Source organism: Dermacentor albipictus, chromosome 5 (genome assembly GCF_038994185.2).
Source record: "Dermacentor albipictus isolate Rhodes 1998 colony chromosome 5, USDA_Dalb.pri_finalv2, whole genome shotgun sequence".
NCBI lineage: Eukaryota > Metazoa > Arthropoda > Arachnida > Ixodida > Ixodidae > Dermacentor > Dermacentor albipictus.
The window spans coordinates 58,909,936-58,929,652 of record NC_091825.1 but is presented as its reverse complement, the minus strand read 5'-3'; the positions used below and the strand labels follow the sequence as shown (position 1 = coordinate 58,929,652).

At 49.8% G+C, this 19,717-nt stretch overlaps 1 protein-coding gene across 5 annotated transcripts in view; it reads right to left on the bottom strand.

Annotated features, from left to right (window-relative positions):
- Window positions 1-19,717, bottom strand: part of LOC135911199 (endothelin-converting enzyme 1-like) — a 70,375-nt gene that overhangs the window by 21,886 nt on the left and 28,772 nt on the right. For all 5 annotated transcript variants that reach the window (XM_065443393.2, XM_065443394.2, XM_065443395.2 and 2 more), the window contains 3 exons: window positions 9,375-9,535; window positions 5,961-6,154; window positions 697-990 (listed from right to left, as the gene is read on the bottom strand). In XM_065443393.2, the coding sequence (XP_065299465.2) occupies window positions 697-990; window positions 5,961-6,154; window positions 9,375-9,535 (649 nt within the window). The remainder of the gene's footprint in view (window positions 1-696; window positions 991-5,960; window positions 6,155-9,374; window positions 9,536-19,717) is intronic.

Here is a 19,717-nt window from a genome sequence, read left to right as displayed (position 1 = left end):
GATTGGCATTTCTTGATCAGATCTTTCGTCTCCCCCGATAGCTTACTGGCATCCTGCCTAACGGAGTCGCCACCGACTTCAACTGCACACTGTTTAATGCCCGGTTCACTAACAGTGAAGTATGTAGGCATGTCGACGCCATTTAGACTAGCACCTGAACCTGTTCCGAGCAACGCATGCAGCGTTTCAAGCCTCCTTCGAGTTGGCCTGTAAACTATCTGACATTACGGACAGCCTCTCAAAGACAAAAGCAACATTTCTTTTCTCCTCTTGGAGAGTATTTTTCAACGGTCGACAATATTCACACGGATGCAGCCAAACCAAATCTTCGTATCTAAGCCCGACTGCTGCTTACTTATACATTATTTTGTATAAATATGCGTCTGTCTGTATTCGAGCTAATACGTTAACTTAGATGTCCCAGGATTTTTAAACATGCCCCTTAAACCACGAGAAATTTAGCCATCGACGTTAAACCTCTGAATAAAAACTAATTGCATAGAAGTAGCTGCACTGCACTTAAAATAATTGAGAAAAATTATTCGTGCCTTCTTAAACATACTCGAAAAATGGCCGTGTATACATTCGAGTAAATACGTAAAGCCGCTATAGACGTGCGTTCACTGTTCGCGTTATGTTTGACGGCGGCATCAACGCAAAACCGGTCCAGTTGCTCTCATATGCATGGAGCCATACCTGCACGATGCACCAGGAGACGAACATGTGCGTCTCCGCTTCGCCATTTGACTCCCAGATCTCGATGAAGGTGCGCACGAAGTCGCTGTTGTGGTTGCGAAGCAGGACGTCGTGTGCCGCGGGGACTCCGTAAGAAGACAGCGCGTCTCGCCAGCGGGTGACCAGCGCCGGCCGGCCCTTGAAGATTGTGCTGTTCTCCAGCGCAGTGGTCCGCGCAGTCCGGTCACCCACGATGCTGGCCAGGGGATCCAGAAACTCGGAGTCCACGCGATCGGCGACCTCATAGGCTGTGCTCTGCAGTCCCCGGTGGTTTGCACGTAGTGAAGAGGAGTACTGTGTACAATCCTAACTGTCTAGGCAAGTAAGTATGACTGATGAATTCAAAGGCCAAATGAAAGCCAAATATGCGCCAAGCCCAAGTCTGTAGATATATTTCTGGACTCATAGGATCGAAAAAATCTGAAAGACAATTCAACCGCCAGTTGAATTTGATCAAAGACAATGTCAAGCTAAGCGTGCTGCGGGGGAGAACGTGTCGGAGTCACTGTGCAAGGCACTTTATCGCACTCACCCTCGCGTAGCTAGGGCCAGCGGGAGGAGCGTTCACTCTTTCTTCACTCTTTTTTGTACAATTTATTTGGTAACATAGCGTATTCCAATACTTGGCTGGTATTGGTCAATTGCTCAGATCAGTCAAGAAGGGTGTTTGAATCGACGCGCTCCTTCCCAGTGTTAGCGTATATACTTATTGACATAGTTTAATGAAGAGGTTGAAGTAACACAATATCTGCCGTCATGTTTCGATAATAATTACGTTGATATGGAAGAAGCCATCTATCGCCTGCTCACGTTCCGCCACGACCACGCGCGCAGGAATTGAACTTTGGCCATCCTGCTTATCGGCTTCCTAGCAGTAGACTAGTTTCGAACACTCAATTAGCATCGAACCACGCAAACCTTGTCAGATAAGAAGCATGATTGCCAGCGGGTGCGCATTCCTGGCCGCTCCGGGTAAACGCTTTGGTGTATTTGGCTTCGTAATGAGCTTGAAATTCCGCAAGTAGGAAGTGGCTACTATCCGTCGGTCAAGCTTGTGCAGGGAAAAGCCGCTCCTCACCAAGTAGCACAGCCAGACAGGAGAGCACAGGAGTGCAACCGCGCACTCTAACCCTGTGGTGCATAAAGCACACGCAGAAGTTGCATATAGCTGTGGTTTGCTACGTAGCGTAAACACCGGGGGCGACGAGGGGTACCGGGACGATTCCAATGGCTCATCGCACTGTGGCTCGCTGAGCGCAACCGTGTTTCGCTCGTCGTAGGCGCAAAGTCGGGAATAGCGGCGTCTGCGTGAACGTGGAAACTCGAATTTGAACTGCTGGCCTCGGTGACCTTCAGAAGGCGGACCGTTGTGGGCATGCCCCGCTCTGCCGTAGCCTTCGCGGTACGAGGGCCATATAACGTAAAACTATTCCAATAAGCTTTTATTCCAATCTCCTGGCGTGAAATTTACGTAACCGCCGACGCAAGCATCGGACAGTGACCCGCAACGGAACAACCAAATAAAACACTCTCCTCTTTTATAGGAGGTCACTTTTGCTTGATTTCAAAACAAATAACATAGCCTACATTGAGCGGTTTTTATTATTTAATTGGCTGCCACGATCCGAGAAGCACGTTCAACTGGAGAGGATGTCGTTGGGCCCGAGCCAGCACATTGAAACTATATAACCGGACGAAGACGGTGGTGGCGGACTGTGCGATTGGTCCACTTTTCCTTAGGGAGCTTGAAGTGGCTTCTCTAAAATCAAGGCGGCGTGCAACGGAGGGTAAAGAATGCCGCTAAACCGGATTGTCAGCAAAGAAGACTTGGCAGTGCGATGTCGTACCTGTGCTGAGAGGGATCGATAACGTTGCACGGTCACGCAAGAAGTTTTGTTATGCGCAAATAAACTCTCCACGCTATCCGGCAGGTGTGAGTAGCTTCTCACAGAGCGATCGGCGGCAGTCATCATGTATACCTTTAGCAACGGGGTAGTCTGCGGCTATTCAGAAAAAAAAAATGGGGTTTTGTTCGGCACATAAATGCCTCTTTGACGCCTACACAACACTTTCAGGTAATGAGTTCTTGCGGTTCTGTGATGTCCAACGACACACGAGTGATGTGGGTGCAGCCTGAAACCTTTTCACCAATAGCTGAGGGTTAGGTCGAAAAGGAGTCGAATCAGAAATAATTACTTTTTCTTCGTTCAATCGAATAATGTATAATCAGAGCGCACTGATCATATCAGATTGCGAGCTATCGCGGTTTTCATGACGTCGCGTGACAGACAGGCGACGTGTGGGTGGTCCAAAAGAGTTTTTGACCAATCGAGGGGGGCTGATTGCAGAATTGGAATAGAACGTTCGCATTAGTTTTACTGTACAGCGCCCCTAGTCATTCACTGAATAACGTGCAAAGCACTGCGTTTGATTGCCGTAAGTCCTCTTCTGCTGAAGGCATTAAAGAATACTTTGCAGCAAAGCATTTCTGAACCACTGTAATTTATAGTAAAGGGGGAAACGGACGCTGACCAAAAACATTGAAAGAAAAGAAGCCAAGACGTTTCGGCTCCCATACGGGGCCTTTGTTCACAATGATAATAGAGATTCACAATAGAGATTGTGAAGAAGTGCCTCGTATGGGTGCCGAAACATATTTGTTTCCTTTCTTTTAATGTTTCGGGTCGGTGTCAGTTTTGCCCTTGTCTATGAGCAATTCGGTCCAGACGAGTTTTCGTCGAACTCTTGATTTCAGTGTAATTTAACGTCGGATGCATTTCCCGATTGAGATAAAAAGTGGTTGAGGGCCGCTTTAAATGTTTTGACTGTACTACCTTCAGGGTCAGCCATGATTTTGAACTCCACAAATCCACGGGAATGGCTTGAGATTGATCTACCTTCGCGGCCGGCCCACATGTCGACTTCCCGCTTTCCAGGATCTGCCCACGGGACCGGCTAGAAATGCATATACCCGGTCCGGAAAAGTAGCGATAAATCAGTAAGAGATTGTCTTCAAAGAAAAAAAAAACAGCTGCGCAAGTCATTGCGTGCATGACCTATCCCAGAAGAAAACAAACACACGCAAATCCTCCATAAACGCTGTTGATTAGGTTTTTCCAAGGGGCCCCTCGCCAGGCCACATAGCAAACTTTGGCTGTGCGCTGAAAGCTGGTGCGTGCCCTTTAGGGAGCGTTCTACCGCAAGAATTTTTTTTAAAATGGTTCATTAATAGTGAAAATAGAAATCTTTTAATGTTGTCAGTCCCTGATTTCGGGAAGCGAGTGTTACACCCAACATCTCTCCACTTACCCCCGTCTAGTGTCCGCAAGCGCAATTCCATGCCTGCGTTCTCCTATAGCGGAGATGGAGGATAACGTGACGCACACTTCGCGGAGGCCCCGCCTTCTTACTCTTGTCTTCCTTTTTTTTTTGCGCAGCGCGCTTTTGTTGATGTCTATCGCTCGCGCTCTTGCGTTTTCCTCGTTTGGCGTAGCGCGTGATTTTGAGGGTTGTGAACCAGAAAACCTGACTGGTGGTATAAGGCACTGCTATATACTCGAACACTGAGGCAGAAGCAAGCGGGTCACAGAGCATGGCCGTGCGCTGCAACACGGTAAAAATTACTTAGTTTCGCTCTCAGCGATCGAATTCAGGATATAGGAACAAGCACATAACACGGAAGTGCATCTCTCTCACTACGACAGGAAGCAAAACAAAAACACGCAAGCATTCTGCGTCTTCGTTCTATTATTTCTCTAAACATTATTTCATGTATTGAAATATAATGAAATTATGAGGTTTTACGTGCCAAAGCACGATCTGATTAGAAGGCACGCCGAAGTGGGGGACTCTGAATTATTTTGACCACTTGGAATTTGTTAACGTGCACCTAAACCTAGGTAGACGGGTGTTTTTGCTTTTCGCCTCCGTCTAAGTGCGCCGCCATGACCGGGTGTTGCTCTAAGAAGCACAACACAAAAGCCACTAAGCAACCACGGCAGGTTGCAACAGGCAAAACGAATAACTCATGTTGCCTTGAATGGTGTCAGTATGGGTGACGGCACAGCACCGCCATGTATGTAGGCTATGGTGAGCAAACCGGGAGAGGGGCAAATGCCGTTCGGTTTGAAATTTAAACTCTTTCGGTGACGCGTAGGGATACTGAGCCGACACCATCGTAAGCGCGCCTTGAATGCACTACTCTTGGCAGCTCAATGAGGCGAGGCCTGGTGAGGGGCCTGTGAAGCCGACCCCCTTGGAGTGTTTTTCCGGCGAAAAAGCGGCAGCTGGCCACGCGGCACCATCCGCCTGGAGGCCGGGTGTCGAAATCTAGCTATTCGCCGCCAATCAAGCTGGACTTGATATTGTCAGCCGGCCGCCCACCGGAAGCGGCGAACGCAGGCAGCCAGCAAGGCCCCATCAGGGCTCGACTACATCCGAGTTCTGGCCGCCGAAATTTGCCGTAAGCATCCATAAAATGATATGGCCACGAAAGCGGTGCGCGTCATGGATAATTACAGATCACAGGCTTGCACATGCGACGGGTATTCTGGGATGTCACGTGCTCACTACAAGGACACTCGCCAAAGGGATTAGGTTGTGGCACGAGATTCAAGCAGCGATGCAAAGTGACCCCAATGGTAAGTCAACCATGCATCATTACGGCAGCTTTTTTGACACATGGGATTTGTTTACTAGACGCTGGCTGTTCCAGTGGCCGGTAAACAGCACCACATGCTGTGGTTCACTACGTTGATAGCGAATTGCACTAAGCACTGTTTTCTCGTAGCGCTCTCATTCGAAGTAGGCAGCCATAGCGAGTATTCTCATCACTCTCTTCTCTAACGATCTATGTTGTCAGGCGCCTTTTTGTTCGAAGTCGGGCACGGGGTCTCGGCGCAGTCCGCCCTCGACCTGGGGTCAGTGCATTCGATTCCAGCAGCGTGGCCGAGAGGAATGCGGGGCATTTGCTGTCCGAAAGTTATCAGAAATAGCCGCCCTGAGTGTTCGTGACTCCGAAATGTACTTACCAGCGAAGGTCAGTGTGGATCGAGAGAGCGAGGAGAAACGGCCAGTTTGCGATCGTGCGCGCGCCCGTTTGATGCATGCGAGCTTATAGGCTTTTGTGCCACTGTACTCGTGCGCTTGCAGTCTATTGTGTGTAAATCGCGTTGATCAACCTGGTCATCTCAACCACTCTGCCCATAAACCCAGATCGAACTCACCGCTGACACGTCGTCGCCGCCGCTTCCCAGGTTGTCGTTGAGAAGACCAACGTACGCTATACGCGCCGGCCGCCTGGCCTCCTGAGACGAGTGCTTGCGAGCAAGCATGCCAAACTCACGAGATAGTGTTAGCACGACGGTGTCGGTTTGTCGTCTCGATGAAGTGCTCCGGTAAGAGGGTTCACCCCTGCTGCCTGGAAAATGCAAATTATTGTATTTGTTATCGAGAAACCCTTTCACTTAAACACAAATAGCACAGATATGTCAGAGGAGGTAGGAGACTTCAACAACAACAACTGTTGATGACTTGGACTTCAAATCACAGTTTGTTGTCACGAATCAGTGCTGCTCCGCTTTTAGCCACGTTTCTTCAGGCGTTCCCGCAGGGATCCGGATCTTGGAGCGCTTCTGTTTCTTATTTATATCAATGACTTGGCGTCTCACCTAAAATCTAATGACCTTTATTTGCTGATGACTTTGCTATTTTTCGCGAAATAAGGACTGTTAGCGACATTACCCTCTTACAGTCCGATCTTGATGCTGTTACTACCTGGTTCAAACATGGTTAATGGAACTTAACACTAGCAAATGTAAAACAATGCATATTTCTCGCACTAAGGCCTCCACATCTCCTTTTTATCTTAACAATTCTCAATTAGAATGAATCACCTCGTACAAATACCTTGGCATTCACATTACCACTAACGTAACCTGGAACCTTCACACGGAACATAAATTTAGCAACGCAAACCGCATGTTAGGTTACTTACGTCGTAACTTCCTTAGAGCGCCATCGTCACTTAAACTATCGCTGTACAAAACACTAATACGTTCCAAGATAGAATACGCGTGCTCGATATGGGATCCAAGTCAGGATAAACTTGCACAGACACTAGAACTGGTTCAAAATAACTACGTTATGTTTATTCTTCGTAACTACAATCGAACGGCAAGTGTTACTGCCATGAATTCTAATCTTGCCCTCCCACGCTTTTCTATGCGCCGCCAAACATCCCGACTAACTCTTTTTCATAAGTTTGATTATCGTCCTGTTCTGTGCGATCAATTTATCTCTAGGCTACATTACCGATCACATCGACCTCAGCCACAAAGTTGTAATTGACATTTAAAGCACTAAACATTTCTTTCACACTTTTTGCCAAGGACTAATCGCGGTTATAATCATCGTCCTTCTGATGCTGTATCTATCAGTGATAACCAACACTTCCGAAATTTTCTAGCTTACAATGTATAAACAGAGTCGTTGTAATGTCAGTTTTTCATGTTGTTATGCTAATATTTTATGCATTTTTAATGATATACTAACAATGTATTATGAGAGAATATTGTATTTTTCTTTTACGTTTTGCTTGTATATTAACACCAATCCCCTCTGTAATGTCCTTGGCCCCGAGGATATCATAAATAAATAAATAAATAAATAAATAAATAAATAAATAAAATAATAAATGAGCTGTGTGCGAACAAGGAAACCATCAACGTGGAACCAACGTTCCCGCAAGGCTAATTGCCTTCGTAAGCCGCAGTCAGTGCTTTTCAGTTCTGAGAATTACATATATAATTTCGCACCCATCACCAGCGGTTTCCTTTCGCTATATATGTATGCAGCATTATTACGCTTGCACAATGTTCGTGGCCCCACGGTCGCAATGATCGCATAATGCACAACTGACGTGATGCACACCGATGAAAGATACCTTAGCTTGCCAACGCGTCTGGTGGCGTCACTTCACACAAGATTTATGACAGCTACGATAATTCCCAAAGTTCAGAATAGTAGGGTGGAACCTCCCGGGACTGCATAAATTAGGTTATCAGTGACGTTTTAATTGAAGGTCCCGGATTATTTTGTCCACTTCGTGTTCTTTACCGTTCAAAGAAAGTACAGTGCAAGCGCGTTTTTTTATTGCGAAAGAAAGTACATGGACACTCCAGGCGCATTTCTTTCGTCGCCGTCTGCATCGCCGTCACTGTGGTCTTCCTCATAGAGTCTAAGTGCAATAGCATTATCGCGCCGCGCCGTATGCTGTATATGCGAGCGAAAGCGGCGAGGGTTGGGCGCTCATGCTGGCTCGATCTTGCTCACGAAAGAGGAAAGTGGGGAGAAGTGCGCGGTCTGCCATCACGCGCAAGTTTACTATTGTTGTCGTTTACTATTGTCGTTTTACTATTGTGACACCTGCATATGTCACGGCCGCGCGGGCCCTGTCTTGAAAGCGATCTGTGATGCGGACACAGTGCGCCGAGTTCGGATAGCTTCGTGTGCACTGTGTTCTCACCGCTTAGTTCGCGTTAAAGAGAGAGACAGCATGAAGGTCGATTAACTCGCTGCTGCTACCACTATTCCTCAATGCAGCGTTATGACAGCGAGTGCGCTGTTATGGAGTGAAATCTGTTTCTGTTTGCGCGTGCGCTCATGACACCATGCTCGTTAATTTAGTTGGTATGCCTATGTGTACGAGTTGACACGGCCGATAAAGCTACTATCCTCAATTTGTACAACGCTCTACACTTTTGTTATTGCAATCGATGCTTCGCCTTTCGGCTGAAACTGCGACTTTTGTTTCATTCTGCTCTGAATAGAATGCAGCCACTACGGTTAAGCATTGCACTTTCGACCTCGTGCATGACAGCGCCACACTAAGGCACACTGATCCGCCCGGTGGTTTAATTATCGTAACTGAACGTGATCTACTTCTGAACACAGGAAAGGTAGACAGACAAGTGATGCACGCGTCAACAAACGTAAGACAATACAAATCTCACAGATATGTGCTTATCTGGTTGCTTTGACCACTTGGGATTTCACAACAAACTCCGAAATTTCAATACGCATATGTTTTCTTGCATGCAATTGCACTTTAATCCCACTGACGGAATTTATGCTTTGAATAGAAAACAAGTACCTATGGGCCTAGGAGTCAACTCTAGCAGAGTCTTAGCCAACGATGTCGATGTCCCCCTACACGACGTTCTGTCTATGTCCATCAATGAAATTAAAGGAGGCTCATTGCGTTTTTGTTTAATGAGGGTGTGCAAGCAATTAGGTATGTGTCTATTGATTTAGGCTGACCTAACCCCAGAAAGAGCAACGTATGCATCTTGATTTGCTGAATTTCAGTTCTCAAAACTTCGTCTTAAGCGCTTCGAAAATAATAGAAAGACGGTAGTAAGGTTTTTGATATGCTCGAGAAAAGCTTTAGCTGCCAACACTCGGCTGACGTACCATTAAAAAATAATTACCACGATAGCTAATTTTTGCTCAATCCATTATTCATATTTTGTATATATGGTTTCCACGGCCAGAAATAAGCATAAACGAGTTGTTCTAATTTTTCATTCACGCGCAGTGGTGTGTATGGGTTGTTTGCTTAACGCCAAGGCAAAACCAACCTGGGCGAATGTCAACGTGCAAGATGGCCGTCCAGCCGAGGTGAATGGCGGCGAACAGCAGAGTGTGCAGCGCATCCGGTTTACCAATCGCGCGGCCAGGCCATGCAACGCCGGCCTCGGCCAGGGCACGCCTTACATTCGCCATCTCGTTTCTGTTATCCCTGCAACCGGACACCGAAAATAAATAAATAAATAAATAAATAAATAAATAAATAAATAAATAAATAAATAAATAAATAAATAAATAAATAAATAAATAAATAAATAAATAAATAAGTAAATAAATAAATAAATAAATAAATCAAACAAACAAACTGCAACGGTGCTGTTCGCCTAGCAGCCCTAGTTATAGGTTGCAGTGGTAGGCTTAAACAGCTCGCCGCTATATCGTAACGGGAAGCAAGCACTTCTCATCATCTTCTGCTCTTGCACCAGCACAACAGCACCATGCCCGCTGCCCAGTGCCTTCAGCACAATTACTCCCCACCGAAAGAGCAGCCATCCTGGCGACCTAAGGACAGGAGAACACAGGGGGGTCATGGCAAAGCTTGAGCCGGAGACGTGGACATTTTCCTGGCCCCGACGACGCTGGTCGGAAGGCGTTTCGATTGGCTCAATGAGGTAGTTGACCGCGGATATTTGTTTCAGTACCCGTTAAGGACCGTGTTACTGGGAGAGCAGCTTGGAGGAAAGGCTTGGAGGAGTAGAGGGCGCCCACAACCAGATCAGCGAGCCAGGCGCAAAGCCCGTAGCCGTAGTGGATGAATCGTGGCGAAGCTTTTGGCGCCACTGGTCCTGGCAAGTGAACGAACGAGGGAGCTGTCGAGAATCTTCGGCGTAGGCAGCCTCTCTAGAAACAGTAGTCCACTCCGAAGCATCTGGCAGGTAAGGGAGAATCGTGTCTATAGTGCATGAAGTTTAGTGTCCGTAAAGGAGAAAGAAAGGGGAGAACCCATTGGTGCTTTGCGTGGCGGTATTGTAAGCGTAGGTGACTAAAGGCAGAATGCGATACCAATTTGAGTGGTCCGATGTAGCATACATGGCCAACATGTCACCAATGCTGCGGTTGAAACGTTCTGTCATCCCATTAGTTTGAGGATGATATGCTGTGGTAGTGCGGTGAATGATGCGACACTCTTTTAGCAATGCTGAAAGGACGTCAGAGAGGAAAACGTGACCGCGGTCGCTCAGTAATTCTCGAAGTGCTCCATGGCGTAAAAGCAGGTTTTGAAGGATAAAACTGGCTTGCATCTTTTGCTGTGGCAGATGCTAGGGCTGAAGTTTCAGCGTACCGCATGAGGTGGTCGATAGCAACAATAACCCAGCGGTTGCCGCTTGAAGTGTTGGGAAGCGGACCGTATAGTTCAATGCGGACTTGGTCGAATGCGCGCGCAGGGCATGGTAAAGGTTGCATGGGGCCGGTGGCACGTTGAGGTGGCGTCTTGCATCGTTGGCATATGTGGCATGAGCGGACATACTGGTGAACGAAACGGGATATACCGCGCCAGTAGTACCGAAGCTGGAGGCGAGAGTATGTCTTTAATACACCAGCGTGGCCGCATTGTGGGTCGTCGTGGAACCTGCCATGGTTGCTCAGTGGCTATGGTGTTGGGCTGCTGAGCACGAGGTCGCGGGATCGAATCCCGGCCACGGCAGCCGCATTTCGATGGGGGCGACATGCGAAAACACCCGTGTACTTGGATTTAGGTGCTCGTAAAAGAAGAACGACGCTGAAGGCTGAATGCGATGCGAGGTTGCCGAGGTTAGGGGAATAGTCACTTAGTTCAAGTTGCAGCAAAGCTTCTGACTAATAATAGAAATGGCGGCTCCAGTGTCGATAAGTGCGTGTACGGTGACGCCGTCTACGGACAGTTCAATATTGTTGGCCGGGGCAGAATGAGGCCTTGAAATATTCCACGTAAACTCAGTTCTTGCCTCTGGAACTGTGACTGTTAGTTTTCCTCTCGGGCTGGGCTGGGTCGGCGGATCATTGAGGAAATGGATCGGCGATGTGGGGAAGGTGACCGGCGTTCATCGAAAGGGAGGCGACTGTAAGATGAGTCCGGAGGGAGGTTAGATGGGTCCTGACGCGGCAGTCCAGCAGGCCTGTAGCTTGAGGCGCCCCCACTGTCAGGCAAACGGGGGCTGCGATGGCGGCAGAATCATGCTACGTGGCCCGGAAAATGGCAGAAAAAGCATATTGGCTGGTCGTCAAGTGTGCGCCACGGGTTGACGATAGGGGCTCCAGCGGCCGAGCAAGTGACGGCAATCGGGCGTGAAGGTGGCGGTGGCACATGGAAGATGCCAGTGGCTCGGTAGGTATCCGGAGCCGGAGGAGCGTATAGCCGGGCGACAACTTCAGCGTACGTGAGCGGTTCAGCTGCAGGCTGCGGAGGAGGGCCTGATGGTAGCGCCGCAGCAACTTGCGTCTTGTAATGAAGAAGAAGAGCACCAGGAGAAGGCCAGCCAGATCGTCTGTTCCGTGCCTGCAGTCGAACCAGTGGGCCAGCCGGATCGCCAGTGCCTAACGGGTAGAGATGTGGCGCCGACGAGGGGTACGTCACACAGAGGGGATAATTCGACTTCAGCACGTGCACAATTGATGACGGCGTTATTTCGCGAAAGAAAGTCCCACCCAAGCATCACGTCGTGAGAGCAGGACTGAAGAACCACAAACTCCACAATATAGAGAACGAAACCTAAGACACTCAAAGAACTCCGCGCCTTCATCGGCCTCTGTTCTTACTTCAGACGCGTTGTTCGCAATTTTGCCTCAATTATATCACCTTTGACACAACTCTTAAGTGGCGCCAACGACCTAGCCTCCTGGTCTCCTGCTTGCGACACCGCGTTCGTGACCTTACGCCATCTCCTGACGTCTCCGCCTATACTGCGACACTACGACCCCACCGCCCCAACTGAAGTGCATACCGATGCCAGTGGTATTGGCCTTGGCGCTGTCCTTGCGCAGCGCAAGCCTGGCCACTCCGAGTACGTCGTTGCTTACGCCAGTCGTGCGCTGACCAAAGCGGAACGCAATTACAGCGTCACAGAAAAAGAATGCTTGGCCATCGTTTGGGCACTCGGGAAGTTTCGCCCTTATTTATATGGCAGGCCTTTCCATGTCGTTACTGACCATCACGCCCTTTGTTGGTTATCCTCTTTAAGAGACCCGTCTGGACGCCTTGTCCGCTGGGCTTTGCGCATTCAAGAATACGATATACACGTCATCTCCCGCTCAGGTCGCAAGCACACTGACGCCGACGCTCTGCCCCGCTCTCCGCTGCCAGCCGACACGGCCTCCCTCTCCACCACTGAGGCGGTATCCTCGGTCGATATCACCACATGCGCATCAGAAGAGCGCAAAGATCCTTGGGTGGCCTCTCTTCTGGATCTCCTTTCTGGCTCGCCTGCACCTCCCATTACCCGCTCTCTGCGTCGCTTGGCTGCCCACTTTGATGTGGGGGATAACCTCTTGTATCGACGCAACTGCCAGCCCGATGGTCGCAAATGGCTCTTGGTTATCCCTAAGACTTTGCGTTCCGACATGTGCGCGTCTTTCCATACTGACCCACAATGCACACACCCAGGCATTTTGAAGACGTATGACCGCCTGGGGCACCGTTACTACTGGCGAGGAATGTTTACTTTTGTCCAAAAGTTTGTCCGCTCGGACCCGCAATGCCAACGCCGCAAATCTCCGCCTCATCCAGCCCACGGTTTATTACAGCCTCTTCCGTGCCCTGCTCGTGCCTTCGACCGTGTGGGAATTGGCCTGTACGGGCCGCTACCGCTAACACCCGCTGGCAAACGATGGATTATTGTCGCAGTTGATCACCTGACACGCTATGCTGAAACCGCTGCTCTACCTGCAGCGACCGCCAGTGACGTTGCGTCCTTTCTGCTCCATCGTTTCATTTCTCGTCATGGCCCACCTCGGGAGCTGCTGAGTGATAGAGGCCGTGTGTTTTTGTCGCAAGTGGTTAAAGCACTGCTTGCTCAATTCCGCATAGTTCACCGCACCACCACGGCGTACCATCCTCAAACTAACGGGCTTACGGAGCGTTTCAATCGCACCCTAGGTGATATGCTCGCCATGTACGTTTCATCGGAGCATACAAACTGGGACATCATCCTCCCATTTGTCACGTACGCATATAATACGGCTACACAAAGTACTACACAATTTTCTCCATACTTCATTCTCTACGGTCGCGATCCTACCCATACCATCGATGCGGTTTTGCCTTATACACCAGACGCGTCAGAGTGTGCTCCCGTTTCAGCCGTCACCAGATACGCCGAGGAATGCCGTCAATTAGCCCGAAAGTTCACCTCCGCCGATCAACAACGACAAAAAGCCAATCGTGATGGCGACGCTACGAATCCAAACTTCGCTCCCGGCACACTTGTCTTGCTTTCCGTGCCTGCTACCACGCCTGGACTTTCGACAAAACTTCTCTCGCAGTATGATGGACCATACCGCATCGTAGAACGCACCTCTCCGGTGAACTATGTCATAGAGCCGCTTACACCGACATCCGACAAGCGCCGCGGTGGACGGGATGTTGTTCACGTTCACCGCCTGAAACAATTCTATGAACCGCTCCTCTCCACGTCATAAGCCGCCAGGATGGCTCCGCTTTTGCACCGGGGGTAATTTTAATGAAGAAGAAGAGCACCAGGACAAGGCCAGCCAGATCGTCTGTTCCGTGCCTGCAGTCGAACCAGTGGGCCAGCCAGTGCTTAGCGCGAGCGTGAGCCGTTCGGGCAACCAGCTGTTCCTGCTCTGCGTGACCTTCCTTCTCGATTACGAACAGACGCTACCAACTGAACTGTTCAAACACTCCATTACAGTCTGAATAACGTGGCGAAGCGAAGAGCCAAGGTTGTCGACGGCTTGGGTGTGGTGTTCGCCAGAGACGGTTGGCGTGCGACTTCATGACGGATGAACTGCTTCATCTCCGGCGTTAAAGCAGAGATGTCTGCAGTGTCGCGGCCGAAATCCAACGGAGAGAGATCGGCGTTCTCCTGCTGAGCAGCGCGTGTTGATGCACGCTGCTTGCGCTGCTCGTCGTACGGCTGACAAAGCTGTATGACCTTGGCAATCGTCCACGGACTCTTCGCGACGAGCATCTGGAAGGCATGGCCATCGATGCCTTTCATGACGTGCCTGATCTTGCCAGCTTCGTCCATAGATGAGTTGACGCGCGTGCATAGCGAGAGCACATCTTCAATATGAAGGTCTCCTCCTGGCGTTGAGCTCGACCACGCAAGCGCTGCTCAGCGCGAAGCCGGCGAACGGCTGGACGGCCGAAGACCTCTGCCAAAGGTGTTGTGGAAACAGACCAGATGGTAAAATCGGCTTCGTGATTGCGGAACCATAGGTTTGACACGTCACTCAAGTAAAAGATGACATTCGTGAGCATGGCGCAGTCATTCCACTTATTATAGTAGCTTACGCAGTCATATTCGGCGAGCCAGTCTTCCACGGCCTAGTCGTCTGTGCCGCTAAATATAGCCGGATCGCGCTGCCGGGAGCAGCAGCCTGGGATCTTCCCGGTTCATCCATTGCAACAGCTGGTGGCAGCGTTCGACTGCGGAGTTTCACGATGTTGAATAGAAACCCAGCAACTCCACCAAATGTAACCGGGGTGTCAACCTAGCAGCACTAGCTATAGGTTGCAGCGGTAGGCTTAAACAGGTCGTCACTATATTGTAACGGGAAGCAAGCACATCTCGTCGTCGTCTTCTCTCGCACCAGCACACCAGCACCATGCCCACTGCCCAGTGCCTACCGTACAAAACAAACAATCAAACCTGCAACCAACCAAGAAATCAATCAGCCAATGAAGCTCAATTAATAATTTATTTAATAATGACATAAAATACAGAGAGAGAGAAAGAAACGTTTATTATACGAAACAGTGTCCCGAGCGAGGCCCGGTATCACCCTAAGGTGGGAAGGCTCCTTAGTCCAGGGACTCTCTGGCTTCGACTGCTCTCTTGGCCCTGGCGACGAGTTGTCGTTGGTCTTGCAGGTCCCCGAGGGTTAGCTTCGCCTCCCACGTTTCGAATAGGTGGTTTACTTCCTGTGCTCGTTTCGCGTGTATTTCTGGGGCGCTCTAACGTTCAACTATTCCAAACTTTTCTATTCCTATTCTGCAATCAGCCCACCGTGATAGGAAAAAAAAATTTTTGGACCACCCCCACTTCAACTGTGTGTCGCGCGACGTCATGAAAACCGCGATTGCTCCCGATCTGATACGACGTGTACACACTGATTATGCATAATTTGACCGAACAAAACAAAAATAGTTATTTCTGAATCGATGCTTTTTTGCGATTAGCCCTCGGCTATTGGTCAAATGATTTCGGGCTGCACCCACTTCACCTGCCTCTCACGCGACGTCACAAAGCCGCAAAAACTTACCGCGTCAAATTGACGCCTACGCGTTAAAGATGCAGTAATATCCCGAACAAAACTGAATTTTCTTCTGAATACCGCAGGCTGCTCCGTTCGGAAAGGAATAAAAGATGGCTGCCGCCGATCGCTCCGGCACTGGCTACTCGCCCCTACCGGAGAGCATGGCTTTATTTCCGTGTTATAAAACTTTTTTGCGTGGCCGTGTAACATTTTCGAGTACTTTCGGCAAGTTTACGACCTCGTTCAGCCAACTCTTCTTTGCTTAGGATCCGTTTTAGCGTCATCCTCAAGCTTCTGCGCCATGCCACCGCTATTGTCGACGAGCCACCGCAAGCTAAGCAATAGAAAGCGCAGCAATCGCAGTTGCCGGCACCACCCTCTTCTTCCTGTTATCGATATTCAGTGCAGTGGCTCAGCCCCATCAAATCCCTCGCCCCCTGAGCATGCTCCTCGCCTCTTGCGAGCAAATCAGATAAGACAAGCCGCTCAGTGCAGCCAATTTTATTTGTTTTTCAAGCAAACTAAAGTTACTTCCCATGAACGAGGGGAGCATTTGATTGGTTTGTTCAGACAACCCTGCTGGTGACGGCCCGATGCTTGCATCGGCGGTTACGCAAATTTGACGTCAGGAAATTGGAATAAAAATATATTGGAAAAGTTTGACGTTATGCGGCCCCTGGTTGCATTTCGCTGCCTTCCTGCCACGCGCATTCCAGGAGCAAGTGTTCCAGAGTGTCGGCCACGTTGCAGAGTGGGCAGAGGTAGCCGTGGAGCATCGGGTAGAGGCAATGCATTATCGTTCCGTGCGTGTACGTATTACTTTGCAGGCGTCTAAGGATCAGCCTATCTTCTCTGCCGAGTTTAGCGTGCAGTGGAGCGTACCCTCGACGCTCGAGCCTATAATGCTGCATAATGGCCGAATAGTTAGGTACGGCCTCCGAATCTTCCGTCGCGGGCCGGAGAGCGCGTGGGAAGAGGGGAGCCCGGCTGATGTGCTCGCGGGCAGCGGCGTGGGCCCCTCTTCGTTCCCCTCTAGTCCCTCGTGTCCGGGTACCATGTTATGCAGGTGTACGGGAGAGGAGTGCTTCGTATTTTTAGTATCTTGAGTGCATCGGCCGAGATGCGGCCCCTCAAGAAGTTTCTACAGGCGGCTTGAGAGTTGGGTGAATATACCCGCTGCATCTGTGGATGTGGAGGTGGCGAGAGCGAGTGCCGCTTCTTCAGCCGTTTCCGGATTGCGTGCCTTGATGGTTGGCGATGCTAGCTCGCTGCCTCGGGAGCCTGCGACGCCGAGAGCGTACGCGTTTCGATGCGGGTACTGGCGTTTCGTCGGTGTATCGGGCATTCGGGTCGTGCTTGAAACTTCCTTTGATGGTGTTGGCTCTAGCCTGTCTTCTACTCTTGTAGTATGTGGGATGCATGTTGCGCGGGACACGTGCGATGAAAATGCACTCTCGAACGTCCGGTGGGATTCGCTCTTTCTTGCCCGCGTCTGCGACGCACGTCTCGCTGAAGTTCAGGTATCGGAGTACTGATCTCCGTGTGGGCGTGAGCTTGAGTCGTTTCAGCTGGCTGTTCTTGTGCGCTTCGCCCAGCTATTTCCACGTGTTGTGGACGCCCATCTTAAAGAGACGTGAAGTAGAGGCCATGGCGGGGAGTCCCAAGGCGACTTTGATTGCCTTCCTTATCATGATGTTGAGCTTTTCTATTTCTGCGTTCTTCAAAGCCAGGTACGGCGTGCCGTATGTGATGCGGCTGGTGAGTAGTGCTTGTATTATTTTTAGCGTGCCTTGCTCCTTGATCCCGCTTCTTTTACTTGAGATCCTCTTGACGAGGCACGTGAGTTGCAAAAGTGTGCTTTCTAGTCTCGGTAGGCTGGCAGCTCCCGATCCGTCCTTGTGGATGTGGAGTCCAAATATTCGCATGGCGTCGACTTTCGGCATTGTTGTCCCGTTCAAGGTGATGCTGAGGTCGCGCTCTTTGTAGTTGAGTGGCCGGCCTCTCGTTCTTGCTTTCAGGACGAGGTGATCAGACTTCTCTGGGGCGCAGAGGAGGCCGCAGTTTCGGAGAGAGCATTCGTAGTGTCTACGGCTTCTTGTAAGCTACTTTCTTGCCTTCCAGCGTTCGTAGCTCTGGTCCAGAGCGTGATGTCATCAGCATACATCGCGTGACGAAGATATGGTATGGTCTCGAGGGGTGGGGGTAGCTTGATCACAGCTATGTTAAAGAATAGAGGTGAAAGGAACGACCCTTGCGGGGTGCCTCTGTTTGGAAGTAGAAAGCTTTCACTGCGGATGTTGTAGATTCCGACTGTTGCCATGCGGTCCATCAGAAAATTTCTGACGTATGCGTAGGTCTGACGTATGCGTAGGCTAACGTTGTCAAATGCTCCCTTGACGTCTATTGCCACTATGGAGTATTTGCTTCGACTGTTTAGGGGATCTAGAAGGCCTTAATTTAGTTGTAAGAGTACGTCCTGCGTTGACGTGCTGCCTCAAGCCGAACATGATGTCTGGTAGGTGGCCGTTGTCTTCCAGGTTATGTGGTCCTGCACCATGGGCCCTATAACGTAAAACTATTCCAATGTGTTTCTATTCCAATCTTCTGACGTCAAATTTGCGTAACCACCGACGCAAACACCGGGCGGTCACCCGCAGGGTTGTCTGAACAGACCAATCAAACGCTTTCCTCGTTCATAGGAGGTCACTTTGGTTTGCTTGAAAAACGAATAACATTGCCTACACTGAGCGGCTTGTCGTATCTAATTGGCTGACAAGAGGCGAGGAGAACGCTCAAGTGGAGAGGGATTGACTGGGGCAGAGCTAGTGCACTGAAAATCGATAACCGGATGAAGAGGGTGGTGCCGGCGTCTGCGATTGGTCGGCTTTCCCTTGCTTAGCTTGTGGTGGCTGGTCGAAAATCACGGCGGCATGCAACGGAAGCTTAAGAATGACGCAAAAAATGACCCTCAGCAAAGAAGAGTTGGCAGAGTGAGGTGGTAAACGTGCCGAAAGGGCTCGGAAACGTTACACAGCCACGCAAGAAGTTTTATAGTACGCAAATACACCCATGCTCTCCTGCAGGTGTGAGTAGCCAGCGTCTCAGCGATCGGCGGCAGCTATCTTTTATTCCATTCGGAATGGGGCAGCCTGCGGCTATTCCGAAGAAAATTCAGTTTTGTTCGGCATATTAATGCATCTTTATCGCGTACACGTCACTTTGACGCGGTGAGTTTGGGCGGTTTTGTGACGTCGCGTTACAGGCAGGTGAAGTGGGTGCAGCCCGAAAACTTTTTACCAATAGCCGAGGGCTAATGGCGAAAAGGGGTTGCATCAGAAATAACTGTTTTTCTTTTTTCTGTCAAATCATGCATAATCCGTGCGTACACATCATATCAGATGGGGAGGTGTCGCGGTTTTCGGGACGTCGCGTAACAGACAGGTGAAGTGGGCGTGGTCGAAAAAAGTTTTTCACCAATCGTGGAGGGCTAATAGCAGAATTGGAATAGAAAACTTTGGAATAGTTTTACGTTATAGCGCCCCATATGTTCGAAAAGCTTTCCGGCGCACGAGGTGAAAGAGATCGGGCGTAGGTTCTCAGAGCTGAGATGTTTGTTAGGCTTGGGGATTATAGTAATGTCCGAGTGCTTCTATACAGCAGGCAGTTCTCCTTTCTTCGAGCACTCGTTGTAGTAACGGAGGAGAGCCTCGGTGGCGTGCTGCGGCAGGTTGCGTAGGTGTTAGCTGACGATCGGGTCTTTACCAGGGCTAATATTTCTAGTGAGCTTGGACAGGGCTAGGTGCATTTGGGCCTGCGTAAAAAGTCGGTCGAGTACAGGATTCGGCTTTCCAGAGTATTCTTTGCTGCGGGTTGACGCGGGAGAGGGTGCGTCTCCTCACAGTTTCATTTGCATTTC